Source organism: Pristis pectinata, chromosome 9 (assembly GCF_009764475.1).
Source record: "Pristis pectinata isolate sPriPec2 chromosome 9, sPriPec2.1.pri, whole genome shotgun sequence".
Lineage (NCBI taxonomy): Eukaryota > Metazoa > Chordata > Chondrichthyes > Rhinopristiformes > Pristidae > Pristis > Pristis pectinata.
This window is the reverse complement of record NC_067413.1, coordinates 5,942,449-5,965,830: the sequence shown is the minus strand read 5'-3', so window position 1 is coordinate 5,965,830 and position 23,382 is coordinate 5,942,449. Positions and strand designations below refer to the sequence as shown.

Sequence of the window (23,382 nt, the reverse complement as noted above, 5' to 3'; positions counted from 1 at the left end):
ACAAATTATCTAGTCACTATCGTTTGTGGGAGCTTGCTGTGTGCAATTTGGCTGATGGGAGCCCTGCATTGCAACAGTGGCTAGACTTGAAATACTTGACTGCAAAACATTTGGTTGTCCTATGGTAATGACTGAATCTTTAATATTGGACAAATGGTATATAATGGAAAGCAAAGGCTTGATTTAAGTGAAAGGTTCCTGTCCCACGCTCAGTTAATATAGGTCCTCAATGGTGAAAGTAATGTGATTTTGCACTGTATGATGGCTGAGGGGGAGTACTGTTCCAATGTCATTATGAAAAGTATTTTTTCTCTCTCGTTACAGGCTTATGTTGTGGAGGACAATAAGCAGCTTATTTTGGAAGGCCAGCTTCATGTTGCTCTCCAGTCAATCGGGAAAGAAGCCTGTTCTTTACCTCAAGTACAGGTAATCGCACTACTTGGTTTTTGCAAGTTTTTAAAGTCCACATTAATATATTACAGGCGATTAAGTTGGATCAGTGATCCTGACATTTGGACCAATGATACCAAAACAAGTTAAAATCTCCTCCATGCCATCTGGGGAATCTAAAATCAATTGAATAAATCTGAAATAAAATGCTAGTGTCAATATTTTCTAATTTCACATTTTAATTTGTGGGATGGGTGCTGCTGGCTCAGCCCGCCTTGTTGCTCATCCCGAAGTGGTGGCAAGGTAACTCAAATCACTGCAATCCCTGTGGTGAAGGTAGCGGTTAAAGGGACAACGCCGATATATTTCTGATTTGGGGAAGTGTGTGAATTGGTCAGGATGTTCCCATGTTCTGAGTATAAAGAATGGAAGGTTGCCAGGACAGTGTAGAGCGAGACAGCATAAGGGATGACAGGAGAGGTAACAAGCAGGCAAGACTCTGGTTAGTGGGAAGTTAAGAATGGTGTTGTTGAAAGCAAACTGATAGAACATTGTGAAGGTCAGTAGTAGACCAGAATATTGGGAAATTTTTTTTAAACCCATGGATTACTAACAAGGTATAGAAAATAGTTTGAGTAAATTAGCAAGAAATATAAGAACAAAGAGCTTCTACAAGTTTACAAAATTGAATTGGTTTATTATTGTCACATGTACTGAGGTACAGTGAAAAACTTTGTTTTGTGTGCCATCCGGACAGATCATTTCATTACAAGAGTGCATTGTAATGAATACAATAATAGAATGCAGAATAAAGTGTTACAGAGAGAGTGCAGTGCAGGCAGACAATAATGTGCAAGGTAGATTGTGAGGTCAAGAGTCCATTTTATCATATCAGGGGACCATTCAATAGTATTATAACAGCAGGATAGAAGCTGTCCTTGAGCCTGGAAAGGGAAGAGAGTAGCTAAATTTGGTCCCTTGGAGGGTGAAACTGGGTCATTAATAGGAACCAAGGAACTGGCAGAGATTTTTTATCTGTCTTCATGGTAGAAGACACTCAAAGCATTTTTAATAATGGGTGAAAGTGAGGAAGCAGGATACCAGGCAAAGTGAAGGCCACCGAGTCCTTTGGACTGGATAGTCTCATCACAGGTCTTGAAAGAAGTGGCTGCAGAGATTGGGGATTCATTAGCTGTGATTTTTTTTCCACAATTTCCTGCATTCTGGAATGATCCCAGCAGATTAGAAAAGCCCCTATTTGAGAAACAAGAGACAGAACAAAGAGGAAGCTATTGACCATTTAGCTTTGTTGAGATGTGCTGGAATCCATTGTTGAGGAAGAAGCAGCAGGGCCTTCAGACAATCAGAGGCAACGTGGTTTTATGAATCAGAAATCATATTTAAGAAATTCTTCATTTAAGGATGTAATGAACAGGATGGATAGTAAATATGTCTGAATTTCGAAAAGGCAATTGGGAAGGTGATATGAAGGGTTGCTGCACAGTGGCATCTGGAGTAAAATACTTGCATAGATGAAGGATTAGCTGCAACTGCATGGTGCAGATGAGAGCTCACCCAGTGTACTGTGTACAGTCTTGGTCTCGAAGGAGAGATACACTTGCATTAAAGGCGATTCAGAGAAGGTTCACCAGATTGAGAAAAAGCTTATAAGGAATAGGAGGGAGGTAGCATTGAGACTAAAAATAAGAAGCCACAATCTTATTAAGTAGAGGAGATTGGTTGGGGGTTGTATGACCTATTTGTGTTACATTTTGTCATTGTGCTTAAGGCATTTAATTTACTGTGTAGAATGGGAATAACCACAAGAGGATATGTAAAGTGAAAGATAGCTAAGTGCTGCAAGTAGTAACATTGCTGTCTCTAGACCTCCGGTGACTTGGGTTCAGTCCTGACCTTGGGTGCTGTCTGTGTGGAGTTTGCACATTCTCCCTGTGACCCATGGCTTTCCTCCCACTTAGAACATAGAAACCCTACGGCACAATTCAGGCCCTTCGGCCCACAAAGCTGTGCCAAACATGTCCCTGCATCAGAAATGACTAGGCTTACCCATAACCCTCTCTTTTTCTCAGCTCCATGTACCTATCCAAAAGTTTCTTAAAAGACCCTATCGTATCCACCTCCACCACCGTTGCCGGCAGCCCATTCCACACACTCACCACTCTGAGTAAAAAAAAACTTACCCCTGACATCTCCTCTGTACCTACTCCCCAGCACCTTAAAGCTGTGTCCTCTTTTGGCAACCATTTCAGCCCTGGGAAAAAGCCTCTGACTATCCCAAAGGTATGTGGCTCAGTGGGTTACTTGTCCACTATAAGTTGCCCAGAGTGTGTAGGTGAGTGGTAGAATCTGGGTGCAGTTGACAGGAATGTGGAGAGAATAAAATACGACTGTTGTAACAAGAACAAATGCTGGAAGAACTCAGCCAGCTGAGCAGGAAAGTTGATGTGAATGGCTGCTTGTTGGTTGGTGTAAACTCTGTGGGGCTCAGTGGTTTGTTTCACTCAGCCTTGGTAAGTACTGAGAGGTTGGTCAGAAGATTATCCTTGTCCTCACATTTTTGATTTAAAGTATATTTTGGGAGGTACATGTTCACTTTTCACTGATTCTTTTATTAAAGTGGGATATTAAGTGTAGACCAATGCACATGTTTTGTTACAACTTAAAAAGTACGCTTGTGAGTGAAGCTTGGATAATGCTTGTGATGTGGTGGCTGCACTGAATGTGAATGTGTATGGATTTTTATCTTGCATGTTCCAGGAGGCACAGGAAATGGTTCTGCTAAAATTTGTCCGACCAGAACAGCCACAGCTTCCCACGCGACCAAGCCTGGAACAGCTTTCACATCTCATTAAGATTAGCCTTCATTACCCTGAATACTATGACCATTCATTTCATCAAAAGAGGTTTGTAAATCCTTAAGACTTAATTAGAAGTTATGTGGGTAAAAAGGCATCCAAACTTTAACTTTGATCCAGACATATGTTTATCAAGTATTATGTTATATCAAGTCGCTAAACTGGGCTTGAAGCCACAGTCTTCTGATCTGGGCAAAAGGATACTTGCTGCGTCCCGGTTGCTATGTTGGTGGGGATGTTTAAGGAAGGCGTATGGCGTGCTTGATTTATGAGTCGAGGCATTGAGTTCAAGAGTCAGAAAGTTACCTTGCAGTTTTATAAAACTCTGGTTAGGCTGCATCTGGAGTACTGCATTCAATTCTGGTTGCCCCATTATAGGAAGGATGTGGAGGCTTTGGAAAGGGTGCAAGAGGTTTACCAGGATGTTGCCTGGATTAGAGGGCATGTGTTATAAGGAGAGGTCGGACAAAGTAGGGTTGCAACACTTCTCACTGGATTGAACTCAATGTGCCATTAAGAAAAGAGATTTTCATGGTGGGTGCCTGGAATATGCTGCCAGGGATGGTGGTGGAGGCAGATACAACAGAGGCATGTAAGAGGCTCTTGGACACACCCATGAATATGCAGAGAATGGAGGGAGATGTGTAGACAGGGATTAAATTAGTTAGGAGTTTAATTAGTTCGGCACAACATCGTAAACCAAAGAGCCTGTTCCTTTGCTTTTACTGTTAATGTTCTATGTTTTCTCTGTAGTGGTAGAGGCTGAGGGCAGACCTGATAGAAGTTTATAAAATCTTGAGAGGCACGGATAGGGTAGACAGCTGGTATCTTTCTCCAGGGTTGAAGTGTCTAATACTCTAGGGTATGCATTTGAGGTGAGAGGGGGTAAGGTCAAAGGAGATGTGCGGGGCAGGTTCTTTTCTTTTAGAGTGGTGGGTACCTGGAATGTGCTGCCAGGGGTGGTGTGGAGGCAGATACGATAGAAGTGTTTAAGAGGTTCTTAGGCACATGAACATGCAGGGATGGAGGGATGCAGACCATATGCAGGCAGAAGGGATAAATTCGGCACCGTTGTCTTAATTACTTTGCCACAACGTGGTGGGCCGAAGGGCCTGTTCCTGTGCTGTACTGGTCTGTTCTATATCGGTCTTGGAAGAAAGTTCCACAAATTCATCGTGGGTGTCAGGGCAAGCCTGCTGGTGGTTCGAGGTTAAACTGGGTGTTGTCAACATGCATGTAGAAGCTGATACAGTGCATTAGAAATTGCTGGGGGGCAGACTGTAGATGAGAAAGAAGAGAGGTTGAGAGGAGGTCCCTGGGGGAGCATTGATTTCAGATGTGGAGAAATGGTGTGGTTATTTAATTCCTCTTGTCTGAGGAGCCTCTGCGATATTTTCCTCCTCCTAGGTGTCGCTTGTATGCCATTGTAAGAAAGACCATAATTTAGGATAGGTGTTTCAATCCCAATCTGCATCTATAATGTGTTAATCTGAGATTTTATTGAGTTGAACAAAAGGGCACTTGGCATTGTTTAAAATAAGAATTGTGAGCCAAGTCAAATTAAAGTGAAAATGTGGGAATGACTTGAGCTAAAAGCAAGTTGGTGAAGGTAAATAATATTGGGGATATACTAAAGATAGATACCGCAAGGACCTTGAGAAAGTTTTTGTGTCTGTGATCATCGGTGAACTGAGTGATAATGCATAGAATTTTGTATTACAGGACGCTAAAAGAAATATTCTGTACATAATGTCATTTTCTTCCCTCTGTTTTTGATGTTCAAGCATAAACAAAATTCCTGTACTCACGCAACTTTTAACTCAATTTCTGCACATTGGTTAAATCCATCTTTGTTTGCACAGAAGCATTTGCTTAACTCTTTATAAAATGTTTTTCTTTTCCGGTTCCGCAGTTTGTGTTTAGTCCCCGTTACCCTTGTTCTTTTCAACTGCTGTCAGATTGAAGTGGACATTATCGTTGACCTGCGGCACAAGGCCACAAGGTAAGGTCCCAGTCTGCAAACACGTTTATTTGACCAGGAGTAACTTGATATTTTTCCATGTTGACATATAGTTAGTGTTTGAGTAAAACACTACTTTGGAGATGTTTTGGACTGATGATTCAAAGCATATGAAAACAATTCAAACCTTGGCAATTTGACAACAGGAATTTGGAAATAAGGCAGGAGCAATAACATAGCAGAAATTTTGTTTAAAAACCCAACTAGTTCAATAATGCAAGTTTGGAAATGAGCCCTGTATTCTAAAATCTACATTATCCCAAGGCTTCTATCCAGAATCCCATTCCTCATGTGAAGCACTCGTTGTGTGAAGCTTCCCAACTTTACTATTTGTGCCTTTTACTAGTTTCTAAGCTTAGTCTCAGGATTAGTGGGGCAAAGTGCTCTGAATCTACCTTCCTTACTGTTTACCAAATTTATCCTATGGCTCTGTGGACAGCTCACTCTCCAAGCCAGGTCATGAGTTCAAGTCCCACTTCATAGGCTTGAGCAGAAGCTGTTGCTGAGGGAATGCTGCTCTGACTCTGAAAGGAGATGTTAAACCAAGGCCTTTGTCCATTAGAACAGAGAACAATACAACACAGAACAGGCCCTTTGGCCCACAATGTTGTGCCAACATAGCTAATCCCTTTTACCTACAGAATGCCCATGTCCCTCCATTTTCCTCTCATTCATGTGCCCATCCAAGCCCCTCTTAAAAAAAAGCTCCTAATGAATTTGCATCCACCACCCTATCAGGCAACGCATTCCAGGCATCGACCACTCTGAGTAAAAAAAAGTACCCCTCGCATCTGTTCTGAACGTACCCCCTCTCTTAGAATGCATGCCCCCTGGTATTGGATCGCTCAATAATGGGGGAAAAAGATATTGCTTGTCCATCCTATCTATGCCCCTCATAATTTTATACACTCCCAACAGATCACCCCTGAGCCGCCTCCACGCCAGAGAAAAAAGGTAAATGCACCATTTCAAAGACAAATGGGTGTTATCCTTGGTACCCTGGCCAATGTTTGCACCCCACTCAAACATTTATAAATAATTGTCTGGTCACAGTCTCACTATTTGAGAGAGCTTCCAGTGCAGGAACAGAGTGCCGTGCCCATTACATAGCAACACTGACTACACTTCTACACTTCCAAACTACTTCACTGCCTTTGGGCTGTCTCAGGATTGGACACGATGCAAATATCAATGTTCTCCCTCCTCTCTTCCCTGCTGTCTCTCCCTCACCCTCTTTTCTAGTGGTCCCTTCCCTCCACCCACTCTGTGGCTACCCCACACACCTGCCTCAACTCAAATCAGAATAGTAGTAGGGGGGTGTAGTCCATCTGGTCCCACGCACTTGCTCTGCCATTTAGTAAAATCTTGGCTGATCTTTTACCTTGACACCACTGGCCCATATCCAAAGATTCCATTAATAGCTGTGACCATCCTCCTTTCCTCCCCCCCCCCCCCCCCCCCCCCCCCGTCTCTCTGACCCCGGCTTCCCTCTCGTTCCTGGTTCCCCACCGCCCCCTTCTCACTCTTGAGTCCCAGTTACTCTTCCCTCCCTCTTTCCATGTTGAACTTGTGTTCCTGAGTATTTCACCTCCAACTATTGTACCATTGTACTGTAATATCGATATCATAACTTATTCGCTGCAGTTATCTACACCCATCTAATGGCCGGTGAAATTTTAATAACTTTCCATTATTTATTCAAGCTCTGGGTTCTGCTACATTGCATGGTGTTGTCAGTGGCTGAGTAACTTCTAAATGAAGCCTGTTCACATTGATGGCTTGAATTTAATTCGTTGGCCGTACAAGACTTGAGAGCTGTGCATAAATGCAGATCTTTCTTTATACCTTTTGACCAGCTTTATTCAAAGTGGGTATTACATTGGCCTGTTTCCATCTCCCACTGCTAATCAACCTTCATTTCTTTTTGTTCTTAATTCTTGATAAATATCAACTAACTCTGAAACTTGTTTTCTATTAGGAGACTATGCACTTAGCCCAAAATAAGTGTAAGGCTTAATCCCCAGCCTCCCAGAATTGACTAATGCCATGATGGTAAACCTGCAGTGCACACCACCATTGCTCAGTGGAACCACTCCTGGGATCTTCCCTTACACTGTTTAACGTAGGAATCCTGGAGTTTGCTGTAAGCAATACCTTAGCCCTCCACAGGCTGTGCTGTTGCCCTTGTCACAGATCAGTCATTTGATGTGATGTACGACTTTGTATGTAGAACATAGAACAGTACTGCACGGGAACAGGCCCTTTGGCCCACAAGGTTGTGCTGAACTAATTAAACTGGTAGTTAAATGCCTAACTAAACTAATCCCTTCTGCCTCCACGTGGTCCATACCCCTCCATTCTCTGCACATTCATGTGCCTATCGAAGAGCCTCTTAAACACCCCTATATCTACCTCCACCACCACCCCTGGCAGCACACTCCAGGCACCTACCACTCTTTTTTTAAAAACCTTGCCCTGCTCATCTCTTTAACCTTTCCCCCTCACCTGTACTGTTATAAAAATCTTTCACCCTTGTTGAATGAGGTGTGTCTCTGTTTTTATAGTAGTGTCACAATGACAGCTGAACAAGGCTCTGCAGCCTATAGCAGTTAGCGAATCAGAGCACAGAAATAGGCCATTTGGTCCACTGGCCATCAGGCACCCATTTGCACTAATTCCACTTTATTTCCTGTTCCCATCAACTCCCCCCAGATTCTACCTCTCACCTACATACCAGGGCAATTTACAGTGGCCAATCACCTTACTAGCTCGCACGTCACTGGGATGTGGGAACTGGAGCACCCGGGGAAACCCACGTGGTCACAGGGAGAATGTGAGGATAACACCAAAGGTCAGGATCGAACCCAAGTTGCTGGCACTATCAGGCAGCCGCTCTAGACTGTGCCACTGTGTCGCTCTGTTCAATCTGTTTGGTCGCTCGGTTTGCCCTGTTTACAGACCCCACAGATGCCTTGTCGCTAGAGCCAGATCTGGCCCACAGGGATGGGGGGAATTAGCACTACAACCTATAGAATAACAGGGGCAGCTGTCATCAGTCAACAATCAGTGTCATGAAGCCGTACAGAATGGAAGTGGACCCTACACCCCAACTGGTCCGTGCCGACCAATATTCCCATCTAAGCTAATCTCATTTGTCTGTGTTTGGCCCGTATCCCTCGAAACCTTTCCTATCCATGTACCTGTCCAAGTGTCTTTTAAATGTTATTGTACCTGCCTCAACCACTTCCTCTGGCAGCTCACTCCATATGCGGACCACCCTCTGTGTGAAAAAGTTGCCCCTCGGATCCCTGCTAAATGTCTCCCCTCTCACTTTAAACCTATGCCCTCTAATTCTTCATTCCCCAATGCTCTCCTTCTTTGAATTGCAGCAGAGTTGCCCTAAGAGACAAGAGAAGACATTCTGTATTGGTTTATTATTGTCACTTGTACCGAGGTACAGTGAAAAACTTGTCTTGCATACCGATCGTACAGGTCAATTCATTACACAGTGCAGTTACATTAGGTTAGTACAGAGTGCATTGATGTAGTACAGGTAAAAACAATAACAGTACAGAGTAAAGTGTCACAGCTGCAGAGAAAGTGCAGTGCAATAAGGTGCAAGGTCATAACAAGGTAGATCGTGAAGTCATAGACCATCTCATTGTATAAGGGAACCGTTCAATAGTCTTATCACAGTGGGGTAGAAGCTGTCCTTAAGTCTGGTGGTACGTGCCCTCAGGCTCCTGTATCTTCTACCCGATGGAAGAGGAGAGAAGAGAGAATGTCCCGGTGGGGTCTCTGATTATGCTGGCTGCTTCACCAAGACAGCAAGAGGTAAAGACAGAGTCCATGGATGGGAGGCTGGTGGCTGTGATGCGCTGGGCTGTGTCCACAACTCTCTGCAGTTTCTTGCAGTCCCGGGCAGAGCAGTTGCCGTACCAAGCCGTGATGTATTTGTTTTATTGAGTGTATTTTTCTTCTTCCTTCCAGCCCAGAGATGTTGGAGGTTCACGGTTCTTTCACTTGGCTCGGACAGACCCAGTACAAACTTCAGCTGAAGGGGCAGGAGGTTCACACGGTCCCATTGAAGGCCTGTTTTGTTCATGCTGGGTCTACAACCTCGGCACCCCCAGAGTTTTTTGCCAAACTGGCTGATCAGAATGTGCAGTGTGAAACCAGCCAGCAGAACTCCACACCAGCCTGATCATTATCAACAATATCTGACCGCCACAGTGCGAGGCACCACTATCTCACTGAATCTCAGAAGGAATCCTAAATAATGGTCATTTTTTTTTTGTAGCTATGTTTGAAATATCCTGCAGTTCTACTTTGCACCTTCAAATTCAGAACTAATACTAAGGAATTGTACAGAACAAATGAAGGGTTGGGGGAGGGGTAATGGGGAGGGGGAACAGAGCTTAAACCAGACCCCAAAATTATTTTTTAAGTCTTTCACAATAAAAGGCACTCTGGATTGTGTGTTCTCTGTATGTAATATGGGTCTGAATATATTTATCATTCACCTCTGCTTATAGTTGACTTTTTTTGAAATGTGAGCATTGGATACAGGTTGGGACATCTGTTAGTAGATGCAGTTTAAAAACTACTGTCACCTCTTCCGGCACACCTTTGCTTTTCTGAGAGGTGGCATTTGCACTTTTGGCTTATCTTGTCAGCCTCGTGTCCTGACGAGATCAAGATCAACAACCAAAAGATGTTGATCACTTGAGGTGTAGTTTGTGATGAGGGAGGGTATGCATTAATTGCACGATCTAACAGTTCACTGCTTACAATAAATTTCCAAATAAATCGTTTTGCGTTCAACCTTTTGAAGTATAAAGTTTAAATATTGCTTGACGTCTTAGACCTCTGCCTCTTTTTACCTCCTGATGTGTTTCTCACTATCTCAGGTTTACAACAAGCTGAATAATGAAGCAAGTATCTATTTGATTTTTCTCTTGGTTTGGTTTAATTCAATTGAAAGTTCATCTTTTTCCACAGCCACAGGGTGTAATGTGAGGTGGATCCAGCTAGCTACATTATAATGGAACTTTGCAAATTCAATGTGTTATTTAATGTGTCACAGACTTAAATGAAAACAAATGTCTTTTCAAGAAATGATGTATTATATTTATAGGTAATGTCTGTAAATACAATAAAACATAACCCATATAGAAGTGTTTGCTTCTGACTGACTGCTTTGTATTCTGATGCCTTTAACTCAGACATCTTTCCAGATTCTGCACAGCCTCTCTCTCCCTCCCTCTCCCCATCCTCAATCTGCCCCCTTTGTCCATCCCCCCTGCCCCGTGTCCCCCTCGCCCCTTTATACCCGCTATCTCCCCCCTCCACTCTCTGTCCTGATGCAGGGTCTCAATCGGAAACATCAGCCTCCACGGATGTTGTTCGACCTGAGTTCCACCAGCAGTTTGTCCTTTCCATTGTTTACCATTTGTACCAATTGCCTTGTGAATGAAACGTTTGGATGAGTTTCTAATCCCCAGAGGTAGATGTCAAAGGTCCACGATTCTACTTTGAAGAGTAAGGGAGTTCTCTGGTGTCCTGGACAATATATTATACCCTGACCCCCACAATAACGCATTCTCGCTTGTGGAATCTCATGGAGGCAAATGAACAGTTGACGTTTTGGGTCTCTCTCAACCCTTCATCTGAATTGGAAGAAAGAGGGGAGATGGTATAAAGAGGTGGAGGGAAGGGGTAGAGCAAGAGCTAGCAGGTGATAGGTGGATCCAGGTGAGGGGGGGGGGGGGGCCGTGATAGCAGGGTGCAGATCATAATAATGGCCAGTGATGTTTCCAATTAAGGAGAAGCCTCTTTAGCAAGGAAAGTGTTGTGGTTGGAACCAGCTGGCAGAGGGTAGTGGTTGAGCTGAGTTGTATGGATGTGTTAATTACTGTGCATGACTTCCTTGTAATCAACCATATTTACAACCCAAAAACCCTATTTACTGTTTGTGATCTGGTGGTGCCACTGGCATCTATTGCCCTTGAGAAGGTGGTGGTGAGCTGCCTTCTTGAATCACTGCAATCCTTCTGGTAAGGGTACTCCCCGGATGCTGTTGGGGACTTGGGAGTGCTTGTGCATCAAAAGGTTGGTTTGCAGGTGCAACAGGTTATCAAGAAGCAAATGGAACGCTGGCCTTCATTGCTAGAGGGATTAAATTTAAGAGCAGGGAGGTTATGCTGCAACTGTACAGGGTACTGGTGAGGGTGCACCTGGAGTACTGCACGCAGTTCTGATCTCCTTACTTGAGAAAAGATGCACTGGCTTTGGAGGCGGTGCAGAGGAGGTTCACCAGGTTGATTCTGGAGATGAGGGGGTTAGCCCACGAGGAGAGAGTGAGTCGCCTGGGACTATACTCGCTGGAATTCAGAAGCATGAGAGGGGATCTTATAGAAACCTGTAAAATTATGAAAGGGATAGATAAGATGGAGGTATAGGAAGGTTGTTTTCACTGGTAGGTGAGACGAGAACTAGGGGACATAGACTCAAGATTCGGGAGAGTAGATTTAGGACGGAGATGAGGAGAAACTGCTTTTCCCAGAGACCAGTGAATCTGTGGAATTCTCTGCCCAGGGAAACAGTAGAGGCTACCTCATTAAATATATTTTAGACACAGTTAAATAGATTTTTGCATAACAAAAGAATTAAGGGTTATGGGGAAAAGGCAGGCAGGTGGATCTGAGTCCACGGCCAGATCAGCCACGATCTTATTGACCGGTGGAGCAGGCTCGACAGGCCAGATGGCCTCCTCCTGCTCCTGTTTCTTATGTTCTTATGACTTAGACCCAGCAGCAGTGAAGGAGTGGCGGTATACTTCCAAGCCAGGGTGGTGCGTGACTTGGGGAACCTGCAGGCAGTCGTGTCTCCAAACTCCAGAAGCCTTTGATCTCTGTGGCAGAGCTTGTGGGTTTGGAAGGTAAGCGAGTAACTGGAGTCCATTTTGCAGATGGTGCACGCTGCAGCCGCTGTGTGCCAGTGGTCGGAGTGTTGAGGGTGGTGGATGGAATTCCAATCAGGTGGCCTGCTGTGTCCTGGATGGTGTTGAACTGGAGTGTGTTCATCCGGGCAAGCAGATCTTATTGAGTCACCCTCCTGACTTGTGCCTTGTAGATGGTGGGCAGGCTTTGGGACATCAGGTGAGTCGCTTGCTGCGGGATATTCAGCCTCTGACCTGCTCTTGTAGCCATGATACTTGTGGCAAATTGAGTTTAGTTTGGTGGTGGCTCCATGCATGTTGATGGTGAGGGACTAGCCCATGGTAATGCCATTGAATATCAAGGTGAGATGGTTAGGCTCTTGATGGCCATGGTGACATCCTGGCACTTCTGTGATGCATATGTTAATTGCTACTTACCAGCATTGTCTTGGTCTTGGAGGCTTGGACCGCCTCATTTACCGTGGATGGAATTGAACATCAGGTGAACGTCCCCACTTCTGACCTTATGATGGAAGGAAGGTTATTGATGAAGCAGCTGAAGGTGGTTGGACCCAGGATACTTCCCTGAGGAACTCCCATAGTGATGTCCCGAGGCTGCGATTAAATAATTTCCAGCACCCATCTTTCTCTTGTGTGAGGTATGACTTCAGCTCTTGGAGTCATTCTGATGCCTATTGACTAGAGCTTTACCAGACTTGGTCAAATGCTGCCTCAATGTCAAGGCTGGACACCTTCACCACCTTTCTGGACCACATTTGGACTGACAATGAGATCTGGAATCAAGAGGTCTCAATGAAACCCAAATTGGCCCCAAGTGAACAGGTTATGGGTGCAGAGGTAGGATGGGTGGTCACAGTCTTTTTCCTAGGGTAGGGGAGACTAAAACTAGAGGGCAGAGATTTAAGGCGAGAGGGGAAACATTTAAAAGGGGCCACGGGACAACCTTTTCACACACAGGGCGGTGTGTAAATGGAAAGAGCTACCAGAGGAAGCTACAGAAGTGGGTACAATTACAACATCTAAAAGACACTTGGACAGGTTCATGGATAGAAAAGGTTTAGAGGGATACAGGCCAAATTCAGACAGATGGGACCAGCTCAGGAAGGCACCTTTGTTGGCATGGACGAGTTGGGCCGAAGGGCCTGTTTCCCTGCTGTAGAACACTATGACTTGGTCCCTGGGTCTTTAATTGCTGCTGTCAGCTGGGGCCTGGTTCTGTACAAAGAGCAGGAGGGATTCCAATCCTCACCAAGTCTCTGCTTCCTGGTGGTGATCCGTGCATGGAGTTGGAGCTATCCCAGGGAATCCAGGGGAACATTGACAACCTGGTTCAAGTTTCTCATAGACATATGTACACAGGGTGCAAGTACCATGAAAATTAGCTTTTTGCAGCAGCACAGTACATTACAAACATGAGTTAACTTAAATTAACATAAATGATGCACAACTTACATGACAAAATAAACAATGTTAGTGCGGGTTGAGAGTGTGAAAAGGAAAAATAGTCCGAGGTAATTTAAGGGTTTTCCAGGTGGGGTCAAGACCCTGACGGCAGTGAGGAAGAAGCTATTGTTGAACCTTGAGGTGTGGGTCTTCAGGCCTGATGATGGGGGTCCTGGATGGATGTTGCTTTCCTGAGGCATCACTTCTTGTAGATGTCCTCGATGGTGGGGAGAACTGTAGCTGGGTGAGTCCACCCTCGCTCTCTGTAGCCTCTTGCATTCCTGTGTATTGGAGTTTCCACATCAGGCCGTGATGCCACTGGAGAGACCGTGGGAATAGCAAGTAGCTGACATGTGGATCATAACACCCAACCCACCAGCCAAATGTTTATCAGCATGGATAAGAGAGACCTTTATTAGTCACACGTACATTGAAACACAGTGAAGTGCATCTTTTGCGTAGAGTGTTCTGGGGGCAGCCCGCAAGTGTCGCCACACTTCCGGCGCCAACATAGCATGCCCACAACTTCCTAACCCGTACGTCTTTGGAATGTGGGAGGAACCCAGGGAGAACGTACAAACTCCTTAGACAGCAGCCGGAATTGAACCCGGGTCACTGGCGCTGTAATAGTGTTAATGCTTGGATAAAAGCATGGGAGAGAGAGGAAAAGGATAGTTTCGAGGGTTATATGAAGGAGGAGCCTTGTGGGGAACACGAATGCCACCTTGGGCTTTGTGTCTGGACATGTTGTAATGTGACATCTCACTCTCCCCTTTTATGTCCTGATGTCATCCTGCATTTCATCAGCTGTAACAACTAGCAATTAGTCTTCCAGCAAGACTGAAGTTTAGTATTTCTGTTGTTTCATCATTTTTTTGTTTTCAATGACATTTTCAGGATTGAGAGAGACACGGGGAACTCATCAGTCACTTCAGAGTATTTGACATGTCAAGGCACTGTTACCAAACAAAGGATACGATCGTGGTGCAATAAATAATTGATGTTACTGCTTCCTGGCTCTTTGTTTATAATTTTGCAAATATAGTGTAGAATTTCAGGAAAAGATTTTTAATGCTTCATTTTAGTTCAAGCATGTTTCGTGTCCAGGGCAGTGAATATTTGGCAAGCGAGTCGTGTGTCATCTGTCCTTCTGAATGTCACAGCAATGATGGTCAAAAGGCACCTTGAACGTATTTCAACAGACAGTCCGCTGTATGAGTGGAGCAGGAGAAGTGTTGGCCATTTGGTTCCTCAGGTCTGTTCCGCCATATTTGGTGAGGTCGTGGCTGATCTTGTCATTTGCCCCATTTTCCATTTTGCTGCCTGATCCCTTCACCTGGGGGCTCAGAATTGTGTCTGTCTTGGCCTTGAATATATTCAATGATCCTACTTCAGCTGTCTGGGATGGAGAATTCCTAAGATTCGCAATCCGATAGAAGAAATATTCAGAATGTGGCTACAACAACAGGTCAGAGGCTGGGAATCCTTTGGCGAGTAACTCCCATCCTAATTCCCCAAAGCCTATCCACCATCTAAATTGTTTTAATATTGGCACACGTACCGAGGTAGAGTGAAAACTGTTTTGCGTGCCATCCCTCAGATCAGCTCATCACATCAGTGCATTGAGGTAGTACAAGGGGAAGGTTCAAGTCAGGAGTGCGATGAAACACTCCCCACTTGCCTGGGTGAGTGCAGCTTCGACAACACTCGAGAAGCTCGACGCCATCCAGGACACACCAACCCACTTGACGGGCACCCCATCCACACCCATTCACTCACTCCACCCCCCGACACACAGTGAAGCAGTCTGTACCATCTACAGGATGCACTGCAACAATCACCAAGACTTCTTAGACACCTTCCAAACCCCCCACCTCTGCCAGTGAGAAGGAAAAGGGCAACGAAATCACAGGGAACACCGCCCCCTGGAAGTTGTCCTCCAGGCCACACACCATCCTGATTTGGAACCATCTCGCCGTTCCTTCACCGTTGCTGGGTCAAAATCCTGGAACTCCCTCCCCTAACAGCACTGGGCTCAGAACTGTGTACTTCAGTCGTGCTAGAAGGCTAATTGCTATAGCTGATGAACTGCAGGATGACATCAGGACATAAAAGGGGAGACACCTCAAGGACTGCAGCGGTTCGAGAAGGCAGCTCACCACCACCCTTCTCAAGGGCAACTCTGGACGGGCAGTTTCATTGCTGGCTCAGCCTGCGAAGACCAAATCCCTGGAATGAATAATAATTAAAAAAAAGCTGTCACAAGAGACGACAGACGCTGGAATCTGGAGCAACCGAGTCTGCTGGAGGAACTCAGCGGGTCGAGCAGCATCTGTGTGGGGGCAGAGAAAACTGTCGATGTTTCGGGTCGAAACCCTGCATCAGGACTGGTGCAACGGCCAGCCCTGTATTCTGTGACCCCTGGTTCTAAACACCCAGCCAGGGGGATCATCAGCTCTATGACGTCCCGTAATAATTCTGTGTGGTTCAATCTGCTCACCTCTCATTCTTCTAGAGGTTTAGGACGTGTCTGCTTAGTTTCTTTTCAAAGGAAAATCTCATTTGGTTTGTCCCCTTTGACTCTCACCAACTTTTACCAATGCACCATAGAAAGCACCCTATCTGGATGTATCGCGGCTTGATACGGCAACTGCTCTGCCCAGGACCACAAGAAACTGCAGAGAGTTGTGGACACAGCTCAGCGCATCACAGACACCAGCCTCCCCTCCATGGACTCTATCTTTACCTCTCGTTGTCTTGGTGTAGCAGCCAGCATAATCAAAGACCCCCACCCACCTGGGTCATTCTCTCTTCTCTCCTCTTCCATTGGGTAGAAGATACAGGTGCCTGAGGGCACTTACCACCAGCTCAAGGACAGCTTCTACCCCACTGTGATAAGACTATTGAACGGTTCCCTTATACAATGAGATGGACTCTGACCTCACGATCTACCTTGTTGTGACCTTGCACCTTATTGCACTGCACTTTCTCTGTAGCCTGTGACACTTTACTCTGTACTGTTATTGTTTTACCTGTACTACCTCAATGCACTCTGTACTAACTCAATGTAACTGCACTGTGTAATGAATTGACCTGTACGATCGGTTTGTAAGACAAGCTTTTCACTGTACCTCGGTACAAGTGACAATAATAAACCAGTCCCAATTAACTCATCGACATTCACTGCACTCTCTCTATCGCGTGTATCCCCACTTTGCAATCCAAGAAAACCATCCATATCATGATTTTCCATAACACAAACCCCGCTTTTCCCATTCAATCTCATATTATAAGTGGGGATGCATTTGTGAACCTTGTTCCTGTCATGATCCCTTTGATCCAGAGTGCCAAACATCTTGAATCACTTCTAACTTGACTCTTGACCTCACAATCTACCTCGTTATGTCCTTGCACCTTATTGTCTGCCTGCACTGCACTTTCTCTGGAACTGTGACACTTTATTCTGCATTCTGTTATTGTTTTCCCTTGTACTGCCTCAATTCACTGTTGTAACAAAATGATCTGTATGGATTTTTCTCTGTACCTCAGTACATTTGACAATAATAAATCAACTCACACTGGAATATGGTTTCAACACAACCATTCAAAACGTTGCTAACATCCAGTCATGGGTGAACATTTTGTGCTTTGATCTCACTGAGCCCTTTAAGTTAACATAATAACTTGCACTTATGCGGCACATCAACAATTCTCTCGATGCTCCTGCTTCAACGAGTTACTTTGAAATGCAAAATTGCCAAAATTGTCAGCCAGACGACACATAGGCTGGAAACCTGTACAGTGACATCACAACATCACAAACAGCTGGTATTCACCAGCTTTCAGGTAAGTCCTAGACTTATAAGGAACTGCTCTAAGCCTGAGGTTATCCAAGTGAGTGCATTTGTTAATTTGGGTGTTGCTCCAGATTCCAGCGTCTGGTGTTACTTTGTTCCATCACTGACGTCCCCGTAGGATCCAAAGGCAGAACCAGTGGCTGGGATTCCCCAGCGTTACACAAGGAATTCAGTTCTCCCATTAGTCTCTGATGCTATGTGCCTGCGATGCTGCCGCAAGTAAGTTTTTCATTGCACCTGTGCACACATGGACTTGTGCAGATGACAGTAAACTCGACTCAGACTTTGATCCCAGTCAGACCTGTAATTTAGGTTCAGCAGTTTGTATTTTGTGTTTTAATTAGTTCTTGGTCTATTAACACTTTCAATTAATTTTATTTATTTTAACTATTGAAGAAATTTTGATACAGTGATTCCCCACGTATTATTTACATGATTCCATTAGAGTGAATCTTTACTCAGTTTTCTCAATTTTTTTGGTAATCATAGAGTTATACAGCACGGGAAACAGGCCCTTCGGCCCAACTCATCCATGCTGACCAAGTTGCCGAACCAAGCTCTCATTTGCCTGCGTTTGGCCATATCCCTCTCCTATCCATGTACTGTCCAGACGTATTTTAAACGTAATTTTGCCCCCTCTTCCACCTCCTCTGGCAGCTCGTTCCACACACCCACCACCCAATGGAAAAAGTTGCCCCTCAGGTCCCTATAAAACCTTTCCCCTCTCACTTTAAATCTATGCCCTCTGGAACAGTACAGTACAGGCCCTTCAGCCCACGATATTGTTCTGACATTTTATCCTACTCTAATATCTATCTAATACTTCCCTCCCACATACACCGCCATTTCTTTATCATTCATATGTCTATCTAAGATTCTCTAAATGTCCCAAATATATCTGCCCCCACAAACTCTGCCGGTAGTGCGTTCCACACACCCACCACTCTCTGTGTAAAAAAATTACCTCTGACATCCCCCTTATATCTTCCTCCAATTTTCTTAAAATTATGTCCCCTCGTGTTAGCCATTGTCGCCCTGGGAAAAAAGTCTCTGACTGTCCACTCGATCTATGCCTCTTATCATCTTGTACACCTCTATCAAGTCACCTCTCTCTCCAAAAAGAAAAGCCCTAGCTCGCTCAACTTATCCTCATAAGACATGCTCTCCAATCCAGGCAGCATCCTGGTAAATCTCCTCTGCACCCTCTCTAAAGCTTCCACATCCTTCCTATAACGAGGCGACCAGAACTGAACACAATACTCCGAGTGCGGTCTGACCAGAGTTCTATAGAGCTGCAACATCACCTCGCGGCTCTAGTTTTGGACTCCCCTACCCTGGGGAACAGTGCCCCTCATGGTTTTATAAACCTCTAAGTGATTTGTGAATTTGGTAAGGTCAAAGTTCAGTTCCCCGAAATGCTGTAATACTGTATATTCTTTCTTAGGCTGGGAAACTATTCCAAGTGCAGTCTCACCAGAGCCCTTTCTGGTATCACCAGGATATGTTTTAATGTGAATTGCTGCTCAGCCAGATTAATGGCATCAAGGTATCGGGCACCAGGGTTCCCTTGAAACAGACGTCTAGCGACAACCAACAACAGGGAAGGGGAAGTCCACGGCACAGATTACCAGATCTTCGTCAGCAGTTACCTGACCTCAGAGACAGCTACTGTTGATGGCAAAACCTAGCCCAAGAAATGCTGAGGCAAGCCTTGTGTTTCCTCCTTTGTAGGCAGAAGGAGGACGTCAGCTAATGCTTGCGCGAAGAGAGAGATCCTAGGGTCTAGGAGGACGAGAGAAGGTAGAGAACTTCCGGAGGGAATTGGCGCCCTTGACACTGAAGGGACATCTTCCAGCAGTGAGGTGGCTTGGAACTTGGAGATGACCCAGGCACAAATTGAGCTGTTTCAGAGGTTATGAGGAATCAGAATCAGAATCAGATTTATTATCACTGACATATGATATGAATGTGTTTGTTTTGCAGCAGCAGTACAGTGCAAAGACATAAAATTATTACAAATAGCTCAAAAAGAAAGGAATAGCGAGGTAGTGTTCATGGGTTCATGGACCGTTCAGAAATCTGATGACAGAGAGGAAGACGCTGTTCCTGAATCGTTGAGTGTGGGTTCTTCAGGCTCAGGTGATGGATGCGGCCTTCTTGAGGCACCGCCTCTTGAAGATGTCCTCGATGGTGGGGAGGGTTGGTGCCCGTGATGGAGCTGGCTGAGTCTACAACCCTCTGCAGCCTCTTGCGATCCTGTGCATTGGAGCCTCCGTACCAGGCGGGTGATGGAACCAGTCAGAATGCTCTCCACCATGCATCTATTGTAAGGGTCTTTGGTGACATAGCAAATCTCCTCAAAACTCCTAATGAAGTAGAGCACTGGCATGCCTTCTTCATGATTGCATCAATGTGTTGGGCCCAGGATAGATCCTCCGACACCCAGGAACTTGAAGCTGCTCACTCTTTCCACCGCTGACCCCTCAATGAGGACTGGCGTGTGTTCTCCCGACTTCCCCTTCTGAAGTCCACAGTCAGTTCCTTGGACTTGCAGACGTTGAGTGCAAGGTTGTCGTTGCAACACCACTCAACCAGCCGATCTATCTCACTCCTGTACACCACCTCATCGCCATCTGAGATTCTGCCAACAACAGTGGAGTCATCAGTGAACATTTGGTTGGCGTTTGAGCTGTGCCCAACCACCCAGTCATGAGTGTAGAGAGAGTAGAGCAGTGGGCTCAACACACATCCTTGAGGTGCACCTGTGTTGATTAGTTAAGAGCAAACCCATTCTGTTGATGAAGGTCATGCAATTGGTGTGAGAAGTCCTAACGCCTGTGTTTGGCCTGGAGGAGTCCTCCCATCTGTGTGTCCTGCCCAGTTAATGACTCCTTTGTGTACAAAGTCATAGAGTACTGCAGCACAGAAACAGGCCCTTCGGCCCATCTAGTCCATGCCAATCTAGTCCCATCTACGTGCATCCAGATCATATCCCTCCAAACCCCTCCCATCCATGAATCTATCCAAACTTCTCTGAAATGTTACGATAGAACCCGCATCCACCACTTCCGCTGACAGCTCGTTCCACACTCGCACCACCCTCTGAGTGAAGAGGTTCCCCCTCAGATTCCCCTTAAATATTTCACCTTTCACCCTAAACCTATGTCCTCTAGTTCTAGTCTCACCCAACCTGAGGGGAAAAGGCCTGCATGCACTCACCCTGTCTATACCCCTCATAATTTTGTATACCTCTGTAAGATCTCCCCTCATTCTCCTGCGCTCCAGGGAATGAAGTTCTGACCTATTCAACCTTTCCGTATAACTCAGGTCCTCAAGTCCTGGCAACATCCTTGTAAACTACGATCTACCTTGTTATGACCTTGCACCTTATTGTCTACCTGCACTGCACTTCCCTGTAGCTGTGACACTTTACTCTGTATTCCGTTACTGGTTTTACCCTGTACTACCCCAATGCACTGTGTAATGAATTGATCTGTACGATCCGTATGCAAGACAAGTTTTTCACTGTACCTCGGTACAAGTGACAATAATAAACCAATACCAACCAAACCAATACATCCTTGTAAATTTTCTATGCACTCTTTATGGCTTATTGATCTCTTTCCTGTAGGGAGGTCACCAGAACTGCGCACAAGACTCTAAGTTTGGCCTCACCAACGGTACAGTGCAAAGCAGATGAGGGTGAGGTGGGCCCACCTACTGTGCAGTGGCAGACTGCCTCTGGCGGCTATCTCTGTGTGTGGTTCCGAAGCTTCTCACTGCGCTAACCCCTGCCTCTCTCCTGAACGGTGCACCCAATGGAAGACCAGCCTGGGGAGATGGGATAGGGAGGGGAAAACCTGCCCAGACACCTTGAGGTAACAGTGTCGGGGGAGCAACACATGTGCCGCAACTCTCTGGGGGCAGCTGACCTGTAGAATGGCCTCTCGTTCCTAAACTTATACCATGTTGAGTGAGCGTTGCTCAGGGCTGGAGTGAGTGAACCCAGGAGTCTCAATCCAGGTGCTGGACCACTGGGATAGTACTGAATCAGGCCCTTCAGCCCCTCAAGACTGCCCCATCATTCAATATGATCATGACTGATCCAAGCTGGTATCATTTTGGCTCAACCCCAGCATTACAGGGGAGGTTTGCATTCCGAGAAAGCGGTTCCCCATCATGGTTTTCCATACCATGAAGCTGAAGTCATCTTTTTAAGATAAGATTCTGTATTAGTCACATGTACATCGAAACATACAGTGAAATACATCTCATGCGTCATGAAACGCGAGTGGAAAAATAGACTCGGAAATCTTGCATTTTGTTCCCTCCGCCAGATCATTGATGTACGTAAGTAGTGAACAGTTGAGGGCCAAAGAACAATCCCTGTGGAAGTCCACCAGTTACACCCCTCCAGCCTGAAAAAGAACCCATTTATTCCAACTCTCTTTTCTAGGTGACAGCCAGTTTCAATCCATTCTAAAACACTTCCTCCAATACCTTGGGTTCTCGATTTATGCACCAGCCTCATATGTGCCACCTTGTCAAATACCATTTAGCAATCTAAATACACTACATCTACGGGTTCCCCTCTATCCACCCTCCCTGTCATATCCTCAAAGAATTCGAGCAAATTTGTCAAACATGATTTACCTTTCATAAAACTATGCTGCCTAGCTTTGATTATATGCAGACAGTAGAGACTGTAGATGCTGGAATCTGGAGCAAAAGCTGGAGGAACTCAGCAGGTCAGGCAGCATCTGTGGAGGGAAATAGGCCAGTCGACGTTCGGGTCGAGACCCTTCAGAATCTGGTCCAGAAGAAAGGTCTCAACAGAAACGTTCGACTGTCCATTTCCCTCCATAGAAAATAAAATCTTGGTTTTTTTTACACATAAATTCTGTGAGAGCGAATCTTATTCTGTATCTCAAATTGTTGCGTAGTGATTTGTGAATTCTGTAAGGGTGAATTTCCGTTGTCTGAATGGCTGTAATGCAGGGGTTGCCTGTAGTCTGACCTGCTGGACATGTCCACAGACTTGTATTGAGAAACACCTTACACAGACAAAGAAGCATAAACTGATTTAATTCATTTGGCCTCACCCTATCAGAGATATCCCCTCTGTTCTACCCATCTCTCCATCACCTTCTGTAATACTGAAAACTAACTAGTTATCTCTCTTTCCCAGTTATGACAAAGGGTCTCAGACCTGAAACATTAATTATTTCTCTTTCCACAGATGCTGCCTGACCAGCTGAGCGTTTGCAGCATATCCTGCTTTAATGATAGGTGAAAGACTGCTGTTCCAATATAGGCATCAAACAAAAGCAAATGAAATGACGGAAAATGGAGACCGCAGATGCTGGAATCTGGAGCAAAAAACAAACTGCTGAAGGAACTCAGTGGGTTTGAGCAGAATCTGTGGAGGGAAATGATATTGCTGACATTTTGGATCAAGATCCTTCATCTGAGGTATAGAAAAGTTCAGTTTTACAAAAAAAACATTATAATATTGCCAAACTTGATAATGAATTATTGCCCCATTACAAGAAGAATGTGGAGACTTTAGAAAAGGTCCAGAAGAGGTTCACCAGGATGCTGCCTGGATTAGAGAGCACGAGCTATAAGGAGAGATTGGACAAACTTGGGTTGTTTTCTCCGGAGTGCTGGAAGCTGAGGGGAGACCTGATAGAGGTTTATAAATTTACGAGAGGGGTAGATAGAGATTTTTTCCCTGGGTAGAAACGTCAAATGCTCAGGGGCACGGTTTGAAGATGAGAGGGGGAAAGTTTAAAGGAGATGTGTGGGGCAAGTTTTTTTACACAGAGAGCAGTG

The 23,382-nt window shown here is 45.2% G+C and overlaps 1 protein-coding gene across 2 annotated transcripts in view; it reads left to right on the top strand.

The window, feature by feature from the left end:
* Window positions 1–10,463, top strand: part of trappc8 (trafficking protein particle complex subunit 8) — a 118,735-nt gene extending 108,272 nt beyond the window's left edge. For both annotated transcript variants that reach the window (XM_052023044.1, XM_052023045.1), the window contains 4 exons: window positions 325–426; window positions 3,169–3,314; window positions 5,179–5,268; window positions 9,277–10,463. In XM_052023044.1, the coding sequence (XP_051879004.1) occupies window positions 325–426; window positions 3,169–3,314; window positions 5,179–5,268; window positions 9,277–9,490 (552 nt within the window). In that variant the 3' untranslated portion in view covers window positions 9,491–10,463. The remainder of the gene's footprint in view (window positions 1–324; window positions 427–3,168; window positions 3,315–5,178; window positions 5,269–9,276) is intronic.
* The last annotated feature ends 12,919 nt before the right edge of the window (window positions 10,464–23,382 follow it).